At 38.7% G+C, this 19,818-nt stretch overlaps 1 protein-coding gene across 7 annotated transcripts in view; it reads right to left on the bottom strand.

The window, feature by feature from the left end:
• Window positions 1-19,818, bottom strand: part of PIK3CB (phosphatidylinositol-4,5-bisphosphate 3-kinase catalytic subunit beta) — a 104,847-nt gene that overhangs the window by 36,618 nt on the left and 48,411 nt on the right. For all 7 annotated transcript variants that reach the window (XM_074833657.1, XM_074833662.1, XM_074833656.1 and 4 more), the window contains 5 exons: window positions 11,352-11,537; window positions 8,354-8,579; window positions 6,532-6,755; window positions 3,775-3,957; window positions 3,343-3,513 (listed from right to left, as the gene is read on the bottom strand). In XM_074833657.1, the coding sequence (XP_074689758.1) occupies window positions 3,343-3,513; window positions 3,775-3,957; window positions 6,532-6,755; window positions 8,354-8,579; window positions 11,352-11,504 (957 nt within the window). In that variant the 5' untranslated portion in view covers window positions 11,505-11,537. The remainder of the gene's footprint in view (window positions 1-3,342; window positions 3,514-3,774; window positions 3,958-6,531; window positions 6,756-8,353; window positions 8,580-11,351; window positions 11,538-19,818) is intronic.

A 19,818-nucleotide genomic window follows, 5' to 3' on the forward strand; every position in this document is an offset into this window, starting at 1 on the left:
AATGCACGCAGCCTGGGGAACAAACAGGAGGAAGTGGAGCTCCATGCCCAGTCAGAAAGTTATGAAATCATAGGAATAACTGACACATGGTGGGACAACTCAGATGACTGGAAGATTGCGATGGATGGCTATAAACTCTTTCATAAAGACAGGCAATGAAGAAGAGGTGGAAGAGTCACGCTCTATGTTAAGGAGACCCTTGAATGTATAGAAGTCAGCTGTGGCGATTGCGGAAACCCTACTGAATGCTTCTGGGTCAAGATCAGAGCGATCATCTCCATGGGGATCTTACAGTAGTCATCTGCTACCAACCTCCAAACCAAGACGATAAGCCCAACAAATCAATAACTGGGTCATTAAGCAAGCTTCGAGTCAACAGAACCTAGTTCTTATGGGTGACTTCCACTACCCAGACATATGTTGTTAGAGGACTGCTTCCTCATACCAACATTAGATGTGCCAACCAGGTATGAGGCACTGCTGGACTTGCTAGTCACGAACCAAGATGACCTGCTTTGTAGTATCTGGGTTAGTGATAGCCTTGGCTACAGTCATCACAATATTGTGGAGTTTGGGATCCTGCTCAGCACATTGAAGGTTAGTATTAAGACAAAGGTTATAGATTTTTAGAGGAGCAAACTTCAGGTCACTCAGAACTCAGTTGGGAGGGATTCTGTGGGAAGCTTCCACAGAGGACAGAGGAGCTAGTGAGTGCTGGGATTTTTTCAAGAACACTCTCCTGGAAGCAAAAGAACAGTCTATCCCCTTTCAAGGGAAGGGAAATAGATGGAGGAATAGACCCCCTCAGCCTAACTGCAAGCTTCTGAGTCTGCTCAAACCCAAGAGAGAAACGTACCAGAGGTGGAAAAGTGGATGAACACCCATTGAAAACTACAAGGGCATTGCCAGGATATGCAGAGACACAGTTAGAAAAGCAAAAGCTCAGCTCGAATTGAAATTGCCCAGAGATGTCAAAAACTACAAGAAAGGGTTCTTCAGGTACATAAACAACAAGCAGAATCAGAAGGAAAAATCAGAGGTTCTCAACACTTTCTTCACCTCTGTCTTTACCAGCATTGTTGGGTCTAGGCCGTGGAAACAAAAATCCAGGTTGAGGCAAACACAGACGCACCATCAGTGGAGGGAGAGTTCGTATGCAAACTATTACAGGAGCTTGACCCCTACAGATCGATGGGCCCTGACATTATCCACCTGAGGGCATTAAGAGGGCTGGCTGATGTCATCACAAGGCTGCTCTCCATAATCTTTGAGAATTCATGGAGATTAGAAGACGTCCCAGAAGACTGGAAGAAGGCTAATGTCACCCCCATCCTCAAGAAGGGCTTAAATGAGGATCCAGGAAATTATAGGCCCATCAGGCTTACTTCAGTCCCTGGGAAAGTTATGAAATGAATCCTACTGGGAGCTATCACAAGTCACATGAAGCATGTGATTGGGAACAGCCAGTACAAATCCACCAAGGGCAAATCGTGTTTGACAAACTTGATTGCCTTCTCCAACCAAGTAACCTGCTCAGTTGATGTGGGGCGAGCGGTGGACATTGTCTACCTGGATTTCTCCAAGGTGTTCAGTTTGGTTCCCCACAGCCTCCTCCTAGAGAACCTGATGCGTTACAGTCTAGACAAGGGGTCTGTGAGTGGGTGGGGAACTGGCTGACAGGCCGCACCCAGAGGGTGGTGGGAAATGGCTCCTTTTCAAACTGGCAACCTGTCACAAGTGGGGTCCCCCATTTGTGATATTGGGCCCAACGCTGTTGAATATCTTCATAAAGGATCTGGATGATGGGATCAAGTGTACCCTGATGAAGTTTGCTGATGGTACCGAACTGAGTGGGGAAGTGAACACTCCGGAAGAGAGAGCCACCCTGCAGGAAGACCTGGATAGGCTGGAAGAGTGGAATAACAAGAACCTCATGAAGCTCAACAAGGACAAGTGTAAGGTCTTGCACCTGGGAAAACATAATCCAGGAGAGCAGCACAGGCTGGGATCTACCTGGCTAGGAACAGCTCGGCGGAAAGGGCCCTGGGGGTCCTGGTGGACAAGCAGCTTGATGTGACTGAACAGTGAGCTGCAGCGGCAAAGAAAGCCAATGGGGTACTGAATTGCATCAACAACGGCATCACCAGCAGAGATAAAGAAGTCATTATCCCACTCTAATCAGCACTTGTCAGGCCACACCTGGAATCCTGTGCTCAGGCTTGGTCCCCTCTGTACAAAAAAGCTGTGGACAGGTTGGAGAGGGTCCAGAGAAGGGCCCCAAAGATGATCGAGGGACTGGGCAGCCTGACATATGAGGAAAGGCTGAGAGAACTGGGTTTGTTCAGCCTTGAGAAGGCTTAGGGGACACCTTATCACCATGTTCCAGTATTTAAAGGGTGGCTTTAAATACTGGAGACTCCCTTTTTACCAAGACTCACATGGAAAAGATGAGGGGTAATGGGTACAAGTTACTCCTGGGGTCATTCTGATTGGACACAAGAGGAAAATTTTTCATAATAAGAACAGTCAGCCATTGGAATAATGTCCCCAGGGATTCCAACATTGGACAGTTTTAAGATTCAGCTGGACAGGGTGTCGGGCCATCTTGTCTAGGTCGTGCTTTTGCCAAGAAAAGCTGGACCAGATGATCCCTGAGGTCCCTTCCAACCTGGTATTCTATGATTCTATGAAAATACACTGACTACTACTTGCTGACAATCCAGAATAACCCTTCAAGTTTATTGTTCATTTTGAATATATACAGTGTGTAATAGAGCAAAGTCTGTCCACACTTCTTAGAATGACAGTACATAAATTATAACTGTGCTGTAAGAACGTGAGTTTAGCAATAAAGGAAGCACCATATTAAAAGGAAAGTTAGATGTGTATTATGGAAAAAGTTGCCATCATTGAAGTGGCAACACCATGCAAGATATCTGGGCTAATACAAGAGATCACAGACCACTGGTGCCCAAGCCAGTGGAGCCTACACATTGCATTGAAGCTGGAGAATCCACATTCTCTGCAACAACAACACCAGCTGCTGGTAACAGATTATTACCCACTCTTCTGGGTTGTGATTAAAAGTAGAATCAATAGCAATGGAAGGAGATGGTGAGGGGAGAAGGAGGGTGGATGAGGTGAGGGAAGGTAAGAAGTTTCCAAAAAGCCTCAAGGTCTGCTATTTCTGATGTAAACCTTCTCACAGGCAACAGGAGGCTCCAAGTAGACCCAGCTGACCTACACTGGAAAACAACAGTAGCACAAATCCCAGGCATTGTGATTTATATTCCACAAATCACTGTTCCTTTCAGGTGTTAGATATTCTCCGTATCAACTTACAGTTGTTGTTCTCGTTTTTTTTGGTGGCAGAGGAAGAGGAAGGTTGGATGATTTTCGGTTTATGGCAGCTTCTATAGCAATCATCTCCTGCTCACACATTTTCTTTATGGTGCAACACTCAACTAGAGTCAGCTGAGGAAGAGTCCTGTTCATCACACAGTTGCGTATATACTAAAGGCCCATGAAAAACAGTTGTTACCAGCTAGCAGATTACTTCTATAGCGACTTTCAATCAAAGAAACAAACAATATATTACGAAGATACAAAGGAAATGGTGCATATGTATTTTACAATTGGAGAGGACTGCAGACATGAAGAGGAAGTGTATTACTGTTCAGCATAGCTGACCATCCAATGGCACAGGAAAAAAGGTCAAATTCTGGCCAAGGCACCAGAGCGCTGTTACGGTAAGTTCCAAAGAGCTTTATGTACCTGAAACTGAATTAACGGGTGATCACCAAAAACATATTCTAGCCTTCCACTAACTTGCAGCACATAGTCAGCAGGATCAACTTCCTCGTCGTCTTTTCCATGGATAGTCAAACGTTTTCGGATTGCCAGCTCATTCAGCTTGATGGGATTCATGTTAGGAGACACCTGAAAACTAAATACATCCTAACAAAACACAAACAGGAATACTGAACGTCAAATTTGTCACAGTCAGATGTACAAGGCTTAAACCGTAGCATACACAATAAAACAGGTAGAAATACTTAACTGTTAAAAACAGTCTATTTAACATTCAGAGGTAATGTCTACATCTTCCATGCAATCAGCGCCACAGTCACCCTAAGCTGCAAAATGGTCAATTCCCAAACTTTTATAGTATCAGAAGTACTTCTAAGAACATAGAGCTTTACCTCATTGATTCAGCAGTGTTTTAAGGCTTCTAGATTAGGATATTGATCTAGAAGCTTGTATTTTAGAAAGTGAATGAGGGAGACAATAAAAAGCTTCAAGTAATAAAGCAGAAGAAACTGGTAATGTGAGTTATGTATAAAAAGACCATCTGGTTTGAAGGAGTGCACAAAACAGGGCTATCAGCCAATACCTGTAGCATTCTGAATACATGGAAAGACTCTGCATTTTCAAAGAAAATTTTTAATCAAACCTTTACAGGCTATCTACATATTTCCAAATTATCTCTGGTCTTGGTGCGTTCTAAAAAGGTAAAGGTAAGAACATTCTTTTTTAAATTAAAGAAAGTTTAAATTCATTTAAAGTTCCTAATATAAAAGGTCTCCTGTGAAATCTTTCATCTCCCTTAATCTACCACATCATGCTTTGCACACACTTATTTGCAAAGGTTGATTCAGTAAGTTCTGGGGTTTTGTTCTGATATTTTTTTATTTACACACACACACTCCTGAAGATATAAACATTCTAAAACCTTCACTTACAAATGTGAAGTGTTGTCTGGCTTATATTCTTTTGACTTGTGCTTTATTTATATAGAAGTCTGCTGGTAAGGAGCCAAGCTACCCTAATGGAAAAATCTAACTCTGTATAGTCAGGCAAAATTCACTCTGTATTTTCTCAGTTTCTGCATAGCTGACAACAGCTTTCCCCCTTCAGAAAGCTGCCAAACTGTGAAGGCTTTCCTCTCCTATCATAACTGGTAGTGGGCAGACAGGGAATGACACTTTTTCTTCCCAGGAAGCTGGTGCTCTACAACTGCTGCCTTACTTCCAAACTGTAGGTCCTTACATGTATGTCATAGAAATGGGGATCGGTCTCTTTCGCTTGCTCCAGAGACAATAGGGTAGCTTTTACAGCTCATCCACACACTCTAGACAAAGAGCATTTTAATATTTTTTGCTCACAATCTTGCAGCGTTCCCACTGAAAGAACACAATGGTCCCCATATCTTCCTATTTAATTCTCCTGAGATGATTCTAGTACTCGGTGCAAGTCGTCTGGAACAGAGTTTACTGCTCTGAAAAGCAGCTCAAATTTGAACTGTTAATAGCTTTGAAGGTCAGAACCGGCAGCAGAAGCATTCGAAACATTTGAAATGTCAGCAGCCTAAGCTATTACAGTGGCAGGCAAATACATTCTGCCCCAGCATGAACTTTTCCACTGCTTTTGTGCTGTTATCATATGCATATGTACACAATATTTTAATCAAAAGCTGACAAACACACAGATATTCTCACTCCTGGACAACTACAAGTCATCTAATAAGACAAAGAGGACTGGAGAAAGGTTTCGTCATAAAAACATTTATGCATCCAACATCAGCTAATGTTACCGGCCACCCAATTTAGTATTTACCTCTGCATTTCGTGTTTCCAGAGTCAGGTATGATTTTACCATTTTGGATTTTTTATTTTTTAAGTTTAAAAAGAGAGTATCAGAAATAATATGGTTTTGCAAATAAAATCAGCTGAATCATTAGAAAATCAGTATCTAGCACTTGGGTCAAAATGGACAAATGTAGCCTGATATATTTACACACTTGTGAGATTTTAAGGTTTCCAGTGCTGATTCCTCACTGTTATCCAAAAGAACATAGTACAAAAATGAATGGGAATGCTGGGCTCAAGTAGAATCACAGCAACTTCAACATCAAAAAACTGAAGCTAAATCATTTTAGGTGGAAACTAAATATTTTAAAAATAAGCTACGCATTTGTTAGCCAAAACAAAAAGGTAACTCTAAGTCTCAGCTAGTGTTTTAATCTATATGCATGTCTAGCATAGAGAATACTAATTCCTCTTTTTTAAAAATTTATTACTCAACCTAATGAGCAGGTCAACACCAAAGATGTTCAACAATGAATCACACAGAGAACTGTATTGAATATGGCACCTCCCAATTCACCAGCATCCCCTGAGCCTAAAATAGAATGCTAGTGAAGCCACACAGTAACGGTTGGCCAAGAAGTCCTGACAACTTTGAATTATGTTCTACTTCGAATTATGTTCTGTGAATGTGAAATACAGAATATACAAGTTGTACACTGTGACTTTAGAAGCAGAACTGTAATTTGACTTTAGAAGTTCAGTTCACAACTGTAGGTTTGCATTCTCTCTTTCAAGAGTCAAGGATCCTGGTGAAAGAATTTGCATTTTAAAGCAAACACCACAATGTTAGTATTCTAGTTCATTTATATCCTTGATCAATCACATGCTAATTCAGATCAGGATCAAGAACAATACATGAAATGTGATGAACAATCATTCCTACCTGGCAGTTATCAAAATGAACAGCCACTACAAGATTTCCACTATAGAGCTTATCTTGGAAGCTCTCTGGGATAACAGGTTCCTGTTCTGGTGGGTAAGTGTGCTTTAACCAGTCCATCCAGGAGAGACCCACAAGCGACTGAATCTTTTCCTCACTGATTCTCCGCATTTTAGCTCGGAAGTCATTCACTTCAGGATCTTGTAAGGCATCGAATTCATGGAGACCTGAAAGAATTCAAGGAAGCAGAAGGATACATGTACAAATACCACCCATCTATTTACCATCGCAATCAAACCTTTATTATCTTTAAGTTAAGGTTACGTAAGTGGTTTTCTTCAGACATTACATCTAAAACGGGTGCTCAAAAGTGAGTTGGGTTCTACGTTGTCCTGTACTTCAGTGGTCTTCCAAAGTTACTTGCTCAATTCCCACGCAACCTGGCGTGAGAGTTTAAACAGCAAGAACCGATACCTCTCTAGGTACTACTAAATGGAAAAGCCAACATTATCCCGAGTTCAAGATAGTTTGGAATGTTTTAAGTCTTTCCTCACCAGAGCAAATGCAAAGAAAGCACAGCAAACGTATCATAAAGACCATAGAGGGGAAGAAGTGTTTGCAAACTGTTTTTTTAATCCCAAAGATGACATCATCTTTTCAATTTTGTTTAAATTTTGTTTGGGACCGTAAATAAAATTTATTCTTGAGTTTTCCTTGTGATTAAAATCTTCTACTCAAGTCAAAATGACAGGACTGAAATTTCAACCAATCCAAGATCAGTAAAGTTCCTTTTCTAAAATATGTAAAGAGAGAATACGCAGTGGAGAGTCCAGACAGATGTGATTCTTCAGCACTTCAGGAAGTATAGGGCCTGCAAGTGTTTCTTTCTTTCTTTTCTCCTTTGAAGGACATTGTCCAAATTACACAAAGCACTGAGCACCTTTTGAAGACAGAACACTAAGTTTAGAAGCTTTTTTTCCACTGCTAAGGTACAGAATGGGGGCTGCAGAAGGAAGGATCTCATACAGCTATAATAAGCAAAATATTCAATCAAAGAATGTGAATCTCAGATTCTGTCAGAATACGTCTGAACGGTTAAACTGGCTAACTGTTTCCATTGTCAGTTTTAACAAATAGGCAGACAGTGTACTGCTAAAATCTAAACAAAACCTGCAGTCTTTATAAAAGAGTAACAATGGTCCATTGTTTTAAAACAAGAGGTATGACCTCACATGACCCTGTCAATCTTGATTGTATAACCAAGCAGAGTAGATTTAAAAGCTGAAAATTCTGAAATAACATCAAGAACAAGTTACTGTGAAACCTTTAAAAATAGCTTTTCATTGTTTGCTGAAAATCAGTGCCACAATTGAGAGCAAAAACAAGAATGATACTGTTAACCAATTCAGAAACCATGTATAACAAACCCGTAATAATTCTAGTTCCTTCTGTGTATCCATTTTGCTGTAGGCTACTTATGATAACACTTCTCAGGGATTATGCTTTCCTTCACTTAGTAATCATATTATAGATTTTTCCCTCATCTAGTAAGATAAAATTTGCTCTTGATTGATATAGCAACACAACACAGTGCCAAAATACAATACAGAAAGTAGCTTTCAACAACTTTCAAATGTTTCATCTTGAGTATTTAAATTCTTTTAAACTACATCAGTATTAGTTTGAGAAAAGGGAATTCTGTCAGGGAAATACTTAGGGGTTGGGGTTTTTTTAATTTTTATTTTTCCACTGTTAACTGCCTAATTAAGACCCTCATATAAAACCAAGTTTACCCTCATTTTTCAAAAAAATTAAATGTAATTACCTTTGCCTATAAGGACACCTATTTTAGAATCCAACTTTTCTCCTGGATCACAATTCCTTGTCACTAGTTTAAGGACAGGAAGAAAGGGTCTAACATCACAAAGTCTCCGTGTTTCATCCTCTAATTCTTCATGCACAGCAGTCTGATTCACGCATGAGAACATGTAAGAGTCAATCTCCATGAGGAGGTGAAAGAGGGGATAGGCATGTGCCTGCTTCCATAACAGCTGCAAAGAAAATAAAGAAATACATGAAACAAAACAAGAAACCACATATCTTATGGCACTGATGGTAACAATAATTTCCATTTATGTTCCCAAAAGAACATAAGAGTAGCATGTTTGCTAACTTGGTTCATTTTTATCCCTATAAATCTTGTATATATCTACTTTGTCTTGTTTGTAGTCTCTATCTTGAGATTATTTTGAAGCAGCAACTTGTGTGCATAAATACCCCAGGGGTAAAAAACACACAGGGACAAGTACTATGAGGTGATGAGAGAAGGGCAGCACTAACACTCATCCTGACACTTACCCTGGGATTAGACCCACCACAGCCCTATTTGCAGTGAAGTTGCAGTACTGCAGCTGTCACTAGAGAAACAAAGCACTTACTAGTTTTGGAGTCAGATGTTCTTGACACTGACCACCAAACTGTCACTCTCCTCCATCCATTCCTATAGCTTCCTATCAAAATCCTTCTCCCCCAAGACATGTCTATACTTTTTCCAGTAATTATTGTAATATATAGACAACAAGTTCCCACTATGAAACTAGTTCCTGAATAAAAAAAAAAAAAATCCTGTTTTCTGGCTTTAAGTAAATTTATTTTTAAACTACTGGCAGGCCACTAAGACATGCAAGTCACCCACAGAACACTAACTAATGCTTTACTGAACTGAATACTTAAGTAGCAGATTACACCTTAAGTAACACCAACATATCAAATACATAAAATATATAAAATCCTTAGCAGAAATCAGAACTTAAATCAGAATTAAAAAGAGCTTTCCCAACCTAAATACTATTCACATCTTTATCTGTGAGATTATTTTAAGTTTACATTTTATGGATTTGCTTCTGAAACTTATTTTGAAACAGGAACTGCATGATAATAACGCAATGGCAAAAACCTCTTTTCAAACTGAAGCTGAACTGAGCATACCTGCATATATTTCATAGATTTGAACAAAGAATTCTGCCTTCCAGAAACATATTCCAGTATATTTTGCTCAGCTGACTGAGAGCTGAATTCAGCAATTACCTTTGGTTTAGAGCAAAAATTCCAACAACAGTATCAAAAGATCAACTCTATTATTGCCTCTGTGTTTTTCTCCATTAGCTAGTTATAATGATTAAAAAAACTGTACCTTTTTTGTTCCCTCCAAATTGTCTGACTTTAATTTCCAGCTACTGGTACTTACATCCCTTAATGATTGTAAAATTTCAAAAGCCATGAAGTCCCTGAAACTGACTTCCAATGTCTACAGAAACTAAAAATTCTTCAGCCCTCAAGTAATAGGCTATTTTTTTTTCTTTTCTCTTATTTTAATCTTAACAGTTTCACATACAAGATAAACTCCCTATATTTCCTCTCAACTCCTCTATTTATACAACCAAGGGTCCACAAATCAAGGCTTGTCATAGCAATGTGGTGGGACTAAAGCTACTAATCCAGTATGCCACCAAAGTCTTCATTATTGTTTTGTTTGCAAATACAGTGATTTCCATGAAAGACCTCTGTAGTTACGATCAACATTCCTTTTCTGATCAACATTCCTTTTCTTTAAGAAACAGCTAAATATCAACCTGTTTACAGAACGTTGTTTCAGTGTGTCACAACCATCAGGAAAAAACTAGACAGCTTAGTTCAAGTCCCTTATTGTTGTCACTTACACACATTTTTCAAATTCTTTATCAGTTGAAATTACTATCAGCTATTCCATTATCTTACCTACCAACTAACCTGTAATTGCCCAGGTTACTCTTACTAAAACAATGACATTTTTCCAGTCAGATTTCAAGTATTTGAGTATAGCAAAAAACTTATTTCTTGGATTGCTTCAATTTCTAGCAGTACTCTCACTTCTACTAAAATACTAAGTGGTCTGCTGCATAAAAAAACCTTCAGTGTCTAGAATGTTTCAAATTAGAAGTACAATAAATTATATGAAGCTACTAGTGATAACAAAAGAAATAACTTCTACAAACAAGCGAATACTGTCAGACTGAATAGGAATGAAAAACAATGTCCTTATTTACCAGACAATTCAATGGAATGAGAAATCACAGTTCTTTATTTTCTGTCAGAAGTTTATTATGCTTAAGGAGCAGATTAGTTGGTGTTGTAATTCACCCACTATCTAATTCCACAGTACCTTTTCTAAATGCCCACATGGCCATTAACTGATGAAAGGTCAGTAAATTATTTGTTAGCATCTGTGGTTATTTCCTTACATGCTCCCCTTCGATTTGAGTATTTCCTCACTTAAGTGATGCCCTAACAAGGCACTTGTACACAACCTTTAAGTAGTGGTATACATCATTTTTAAAGCATCTATCTTTGGTGTCAAGTCAAAAGAAGCAGGAGCACAATCTGTGACTTCTATATTAAAATCAAACTAGACACAGCGTCTCCTGTTTGCACACTAATCGGAGAAATATTAAAACAACATACAGTGTATTACCAATGTGTTAAAAAAAGGTTTAGATGTAGCAATAGAGTATTAATATAGAGCTATTAGAATAATCTCTGCTGAAGTGTAACCATCAGCAAGAAGTAATTTCTCCGAACCTTGCTATCTGCCCAAAAACATTGCAAACCCCCAGACACATATACATCCTTACTAATTAACCTGCTATGTGCGTGCCTTCAATACATTATTTTTTTATGCCTACTCAAATTCATTACTTGATTTGTCAAAAGGCACATAAAAATCAGAAACAGCACTCATTCCAAATATAAGTTAACTTTTAAGTTAATTGACTATTTGGTATTACCTGTTTAATATGAGATATGGTGGCATCTCGAGGGACATCCAGGTTGATGTAGATTCCAGTGGGCAACAGGAAGTCCACAGATATTGAGCCATCAGCACCAATCTGTGAATCCACAGCCCAGATGTCAAGGCTGTCTGTCACGGCAGGAGGCATTATGGAATCTCAATAATATCATAACCACATGGCCTTGGGGGGAAAAAAAAAAAAATCAGTATACTTAACCTTTTATAATTAGACACACATTTTAAAGCCTTTGGAAAGTTTACGTAAGCCTGCTTGTACAGCTCAGCTTGCAAGTCTGGGGTCTCAAATGCCAGTATTGCAAACACATAAGCACAGTTTTACTCATTAATTCCATTTAGTATAACAGAAGCACTTGCCTGGTAAAGCACTATTGTTGAGATGTTTTATATCATTAAGGCAAAGTAATAAGAGAAAAAATTAACTAATTAGAGGTTAGCTAAAGCAAAGGCAGAAATTCGTTTTAGATTTTCTCTAAAACTATTTACCTGCATAAAATACAACCAAAGCAAACTTCTGGGATGAAGCATGGCAATATTGAATATGAAAGCACATGATCAATTTTATAATTTTGTTTTTGAACAAAAATGGCCAGAGTGACATATTCAACTTGAAAGTCTATATTAATAGTAGGAAAAGAATCTTCAACTCTATTAGGAAGTGACATTTTGCTCTAAAGACATTTATCTCCATTCGCTTTCACCCTTGAAAGATCACCTCCAATGAATTCAACCCACTGTGTAAACTACATCCACTGCAGAGTAGGGGGAAACCTTTTGTTTGATCTACTTCAACTCACTACACTGGCTTCCTGATTACTTGTCCTTCCCATTTCAAAACATTTTTATTTACTCTTAATGCTACCACTAGTTTTTCCTGACTTTCCAAGTCTTATCTTTTGATGACCACTCTCTAAAGATGCATTTTCCCTTCAATCACTATTCACTGAAGTATTTACCACATTCTTCATCCAGACAATGCTCTTCAGCTGACAAAGGGATGGGAAGTGTTGTTAACACGCTGTTGTAAAGCACTTCTCCAATAAAGACAAGTTACCCCTATACCCTTCTAATTCCTGTTGGACATCACAAGATGTGGGAAATAACCATTTGTAAAAAAATAAGCCAGAATGTGCAACTTCACTACTATTACAGCTTTCCACTACTTTTATCAATCCTTCCCTTCTCTTCTAGATCCCTTCCCTGCTCTAAACTCAGGCCTGTTCTGCTCAAGTGAAGGTATTTCACCTATTACAGCACCAGCAGAAAAAGCAGGATATAACCAATACACTCGGCTGTTGTTCTTCATACATCACAGAGCAGGTTCAAACAAGCTCATCAGCAAATGAAAAAAAAAAATAGAACAACAGCTTTCTGAAATCCAGTCACTACTGCTGACTACATTGCTAAAAAGTCTGTTTGACACATAATATTTTCCCCTTTGTTAAGACACTAGGCCAAATCTGTTCTCAAAAGGTAATCCTTTCTACAGGTGCTAAACATACTAAGGTTATACCAAGATACAGTACAGGATTGCTTAAACTGGTCATGCCATTGAATTACTGATAATTATCATGCTGTGCAATTTTTCCAAGCGTATATGCATTTATGAATATAGCTTTTCAATCCCAAAACAGTTTATTACTATTTTGCCCCAAAACAAGCAACCAGGAGATCTTTTTATAATGCTCTATATTTGAACCCGCCACAAACCTCCTGGAGACCAACTAAGTCACAACAAAGGTGTTTCATTCCCCTCCCTCTTCAGCTTTTTTCTTTATAAAACAGCTTAGTTTAGGAAAAGTCATACCACCAGCTACTAATTCCAAATGTTACGATATGCAGGAGATAACTTTGTTTGATACTCATATTTCACAGAAATTCAACTCTTTAAAATTGGTAGGCTTTTAAATCATTGTCATGATTTAATTGACAGCAGAAACAAAGTGGTACTTCAGAAAGTCTCTCTGTAATCCCTTGCTTGATACAGACAGCTTGCAATGAAATAAATAAACAAACAAGCAAGCACAGGGGAAAGCTGAATGTGCCTACAACGGACAACAGAATATGCCAGCAGCACAAACATCAACTACTACAGAAGCATAACTTTTTGTTGACAAATAAGCTATTAGTATTTTGTACATATTGTAAAGGGCTGTTCAGTGCTACCTTTTACTGATCATCATTGTTAAACCATTTAAATCACCACTTTAAAATGTTCACAGTCCATCTCTGCCTCATTCCTCAGTACTGGTTTCTATCCCTCCAGTTACCGTAAATATATAAAATTGCTCATCTGATATTTGGAAAAATTCAGGAGATTAATACCTCCAGCAGAGAAAGAGGGTTGGCTGGAAAGAACTGTAATCTCCTAAAGTTTACCTGTCACCAGTGGGATAGCAAGTCCCAAACCCACATGGAGCCCACCTAAATACCCAAAGCACCTATTTGGCACCACAGCTGTGCTACTATCAGCTTGCCAGTTCAGAGCTGCCTTAGACATGAGACACAACACTTCAGTCTCACCTCTAACTGCCATGTAAATACACTGAATAATGAGACCCAGGTAACTTCAAAACCTTTCCATTCAGCCTTCACAAAGTTGTGAGGACCCACACAAGCATGACTCTTGCCAACTCGACTTGTTACCACACTAAGCATGTGGATCACTTAGTATTTTGCTTGTACTAGGTAAAAATATAGTAGAATTTTCATTAAAGGCAAACAAAAAACCCTCTAACTTTCAGAAAGCACAACTTTGTAAAGAAAAATATTTTTCCTCAATAGAAGCAACAATTAGGGAGCTCCTATCATCATCATCATTATCAAAACCCGTTTATAACCATCAGGTCCTCATTCCCCCAAAAATCCACTACACTGCACCAGACAATCACAACAAAAACAATTGGAGGTGGGGGCATAGACCTGGTGAACATGACAAATCAGATATGAAACTATTTCATCTTAATTACCAGATATTTACAAATCTATCCCTTCACTCATCAGTGGGTGTGGAAATCCCATCATGCAACACAGACTACACTATTACAGCATCTACCCAAAAAATCTAGAGAAAATGCAGTGTTCCTCATTACCAATCAGTATATCTTTAACAAGATAGTTAAGGTAGTTGCTAACAAGGTAAGTACTATGTAAATGGGATATCATTTCTTTTCCTCCGTCCAGCTACTTATACCCATAAAATCTTGGCTGCAATTTTGTTGTAACTGAGAATAGTGGTCACAGAAAAAACATTTGAAGATTTTTCATACTTGTACACACATACAGTATATTTTCAGTTATTTTCTGTGGTCATCACGGTAAAATAAAGTGGTATTGCCATTATAAAGCATTACTTTAACAGGTACAGCAGCATGGAAAACATTAATTTGTTCTATGTAGTTATTTTGCTCATAAGTCCTATTTTAATTCAGCATAAGATCTTTTCCATTTTCATCCTCTTCCAGGTGTTTTTCCACAACATTTTCCATTGTTGAAACCACTTTAGTGCATCAACAAGAGTTTGAAATGCTCAAAGAAGCAAGACTTAAAAATGCTGTTACATACTCTATAACCTAGACACTACAACACAGAGTTATAAAGTCCTTCTAAGATACTTGTTTGTAATTACAACTTCAAACACAGATATCAGAATCTTTTAAAATTCCATTTCAATTTTCAATTAAAAAGAGAAGAGCAATCATCACACCAATCTGAGCATGCTGGGAAGCTATTCTTGCTTTCAGGCACTTACTTAATATTTCCTTCCTCAAGGAAACAGCTTAGTGTCTTTTACAGTCAGCACCCAATTTCCACCAGTAGCTGACATCACAGGGGTCAAGAGAGAACAAGTATTTATACTGAGAATAAACACGGATTGGCAACGTAAGACGGCTGTGAGCATGAGTCATGAGCCAAACCATAAAATGTGTGGTGGCACTAGTGACTAACAATATCACATCTAGTAACTGAAACAAAGGCAGAAAGCCATCTGGACTGGGAGCAATAACACCAGAGACATTTTAAACAACTTCCAGCTAAAGGAAAAAAACAACAATCAAAATAATAATAAAAAGCTATTTCAGGCTGTCAACCTCATAGCTATTCTTGCCTACTGTCACAGTAAAAACAACTTCTCACACAAAAGAAGGAAGTAATTAAACCAGTATTTAATCTTGGCCACTCAAGTATCTAATCAATGATTATTTGGATTTAACAGCAGCAAAGCCCAATACCAAATGCTTTTCTAAGTCACAGGTACATACTATTGACAGACAGCATTCAAACCTTCCCACGTAAAGTATAAATTTTCTCTAAACTCTGACTTACGCATTTCAGCTTTGTATGTATATACACATACACTCTTAATCTCAAAACCATGCAATTTGTATTTGTTCTGAAAAAGCTGTTTAGATTAATGGAAAGAAATGGAACAGTTTAGAAGAACATCTGCAGAACGAGAAAAAGAGAAAGAAAATAAATAAAAGATGAATGTTAAATTTATTTAATGTACACAAACAAGAAGCCCTACAAGAAGATTTCTCAAACCAAGACAACTGCCTGTGATTTTTCTATCTATAAATCTGTACATCTGGTAGGTGCACCAAGCATTAAGACTGAAGTGGAACAACTATCCCTACAAGCTGTCAACATCTAGGTTGTAAGCCTCCACACTCCAGGTGAAGCTGGGCGATACAATGCCGGGCTCGTTGCTGGCTAGAAGGGAATGGCTACATCCTCCCTTCTGCTCCCCCTACTCCGGGCTGCCCAGTTCTGCTCCCCTGCCTTGCATCTGTTGCAGCACACCTCAAGTCTCCTCAGGAACCGTTTCAGCTTATCATCCAGGTGGAATCAATGAGTAATTTTCTTTCACATTACCTAGCTGAGTCAAACCACAGAAGCATCTAAGGAGTACCAGAGCCTCTGAAAGGAGACGAATGGAAGCAGGATCTCCTCATCAGCAGCAAGCCTCCAGACTGTATTAGAGCACTTCAGGTAACTACAGCCTCAAGAGGTGGTTTTACAACGGGCTAAAACTGACAGAAGATCATACTGCCCTTTCTGTCAGCAAGATCAGAGCAACGATCCAACTGAGATTTTAGGTATTTCTCTTCTTTAAAGTTAGTTTTCAGTCAAAACAGCTTTCTAAGCAGGCACGCTGCATGAAAACAGAAAGAAGGTGGTGGTAACACTTAGCTGAGAACAGGGCAGGACCACCCCTTCTGACAGCAGACCAGATTTTGAGCAACTTAAGCAACACGTGAAATAACACTTCCATTTGCTTTCAACAGGGAGAAAGAATTCCCAAATAAGAGACAATTAAAATTCTAAATGCCTAAAGCAAAATGAATACTTCACACTAACACAGTTCCAGGTAGGTAAAAAGGGAGGGAGGAATCTAGTGACCCATACAATAAGTTACATAGATTTTTCATCACTGATGTCTTCCATAAACATTCACTTGTCCTGATACTGCTTCACAGACCAGACTCTTTCACCACAGAAGCAATATAAGCTGGTTTTGTCTTCATTACAGATTCCTGCAGAGGGTGAGAATTTCCTTTGTGAAACCAATGTGAAAGTTACAGAATTTAATTTTCTGTCCTTCCTCTGTATTGTGACCTTGATTAAAAGATATTCAGACTTTTTAAGCAGGAGACACCAGCCAACAGACCACAGTCGCTGAACAGCTATTGAGAACAGCTATGTGTTCCCAGGCACAGGGTTCTTCGTTGTTGTTCTTGTTTTGTTGTGGGGTTTGTTTGTGTGTGTAGGGGTGTTTAGTTTTGTTTTTTAAAGGACTTACCATCTCTAGAAAGACAGAAGAATTTGCTCTAGTGCAAAGAGCCTCATTCCACAAGCCACAAGACCTTGTAGCTTCCCCACCACTCCCCAACAAAAGTATAGCTCATCATCTAACCAAAAAGAGGCCACCAGGAAAGGAAAAAAGGAAAAAAACAAACAAACAAAAAAAGGGATACCAGAAGCAAGCTGCTTCTTCATCGATTCCTAAAAGGGATTCAGGAGAGATGACAGTCAGAAGTAAGCTACACATCTTTTTCTGTGAATTGCAGCCCACTCGCTTTTTTTCCTAACCAAAACATAGAACTAGAACCACACATGCCTGAGCTATACAGTGCAGTTACAAAAGCAGCCTGTAAAAACAACACAGACAACGCTTCCAGCAAGTGTCAGTCACCAGCAGAACCACTGGAACATTACACAATATCAATTAACAAAACCCAGGCATTCAGAACATCCCCAAGAGTTACAAGACTTATCTTTTAGACTAAAGGATCAGTAGGGTTTCAGAAGCTGTGGTTATAAGTTGGGGTTGTGTTCCCTTACTAAGCCATCCACTCAGAAGCTCATCTCATTTTGCTGAGAATGCAGGCAAGACCAGTTTGTAGCAAACTCAACTCCATCACGACTAGTTCAGGACAAGAGCACTGAGAGCCCAGGACCACCCACCTGCAAAGGTTTCACACCACTGCTTTAAGCGTTGGTGAACTCAGCTCTACCGGTGTCAAGTAGTTAGCTTGCTCAGGTAAAGGAATTAAATCCAGGAGGTGCAAATATCAGACATAAACCAGTGCCAACCAAAAAGATATGAAGGGCAAAGTGAAGCATGGGGGAGATTTCATAAAGTTATCCTGAAATTAAGAGCTGAACAAGAGCATGCTCAGAGAGAGAGAGCCTGTCTGGAGGCACTGCAAAAAATCAGACACAGAGTAACAATGCAATGAACTTTCATTTGAAAGTAATTTATCATATCAGCAAAAGACTTGGACGAAAAAGTACTCAATAATCCACATGGACTGTTATCAACACCCAACATTAATCTATGTGGGTTAAGTTCTTCTAAAACCAACATTATGAAGAATGCACCAATTATGAAATTTCACACTATGTCATTAAGTTAGAAATCTGCCTTTACTGGTGAACTCACCACAAATCCCCTGACACCCATCCACTGAGGTGTATTTTTCTGTTATTAAAAGAACACCAATGTAAAATCCAATGCAACATTCAATCTATTATCCCGAAGCATAATCAAAAAGAATAGTAACGAAAAATAAGTAAAAGAAGCTGCAAGGAAGCTGGTAAATATAAACACCCACATAACACAGTGTTAAGAGGAAAACTGATGCCCTGTTATCTCTCATAGCACTTATTCTCCTGGACTGCCTTTTAGCACCAAGAAAATCTAGTCTTCAGACAATTCTTTAGAAGTGATACTGTACACCTAAACTGATGTCACCTATCCCTGAAATGTGGTTACGGTTCTTTCAGGATGCAAGAAGTACGCTATCCCAAATAGATGGCAAAAAGTTTGGGGGGATGGAGGAAGATGTCACTTGTGTATGAAAAAGTCAGTTTTCTTAAGAAATAAGTTTCTTTTACACCACCTCTTTCAAACAAGGGTGCATTTTAAGGGCACATAAGTATCTGCAGCTCTTCAGGTTAAATACAAACTTAGATTTATTTTTCTTTTCACTAAAAACATCAATATTTACATAAAGGACAAGTATCAGAAACTAGCTTGTTTTGATTACGCAAAAGCTAAGAGTACTCCCCTTATCCAGATTTTTGCTTTGTACAGTAAGTTATTATAACTGTTAAGCACCACATTCAAGATGATGATCACTGTGATCAATACAGCTTTTCATCTACTGCTTGCTGTCATGTGGCAGTCAAGGGGCTAAAAAAAAAAAAAAAGTCTTGCAGCAGTGAAAGCAGTTGAAAAGGGCCACCCTATCCAGACACATAAGAACAGTGTTTAAACAATATCTCACTGTCCGGAACAGACTAGATGACAATCTGACCACAGTCATTTTCTAGGAAACAACAGCAGCATATCACGTAGTCTAAGTAGGAGAAACACTAAGCACTTACACAATATAATCATTGTAATCATTTTTCTAACTACGTAAACATCTAGTACTATAAAAAGATGAGCAAGCTATAAAGGAAATATTTGAGAACAAATAAGGGAAAAGAATCTAGCGGCAAAGATGGAAAAGGAGTCAGAGTACACAAGAAGGCTTATATCCTATGAAACTTAGGGAGCATTTAAAAAAAAAAATCAAAGGAAAAATTCCTTCTTCTTTATATTTGAAAGAATTCTGATTCCTTCAGAAGACTCTGAAGTCAGATATATACATTAGATCAGTGTGCTAGTTCATGGGTCTGTAGAACTACACCCTCTTCTATTCCTAAAATTCTAATAAATTCACAGCTGCTGCCAGAGGCTATGAGCTCTCTGCAGTACACGCTGCCAGCAGTTTCAGAGTGTTGCATGGGACGCCCTTCTGTGACTTCCACTGTATACTGACTATAACAGGATCCCTTCAGACACCAGCTTGACTCTCCTAAGTCGCTTTGTTTCCTGCATGCCGTTTTACCTTATCTGTAGCTCACTGAGAGCAGTGTACAGCCAGAAGCAA

The sequence above is a fragment of the Strix aluco genome, chromosome 9 (assembly GCF_031877795.1).
Source record: "Strix aluco isolate bStrAlu1 chromosome 9, bStrAlu1.hap1, whole genome shotgun sequence".
Taxonomy (NCBI): domain Eukaryota; kingdom Metazoa; phylum Chordata; class Aves; order Strigiformes; family Strigidae; genus Strix; species Strix aluco.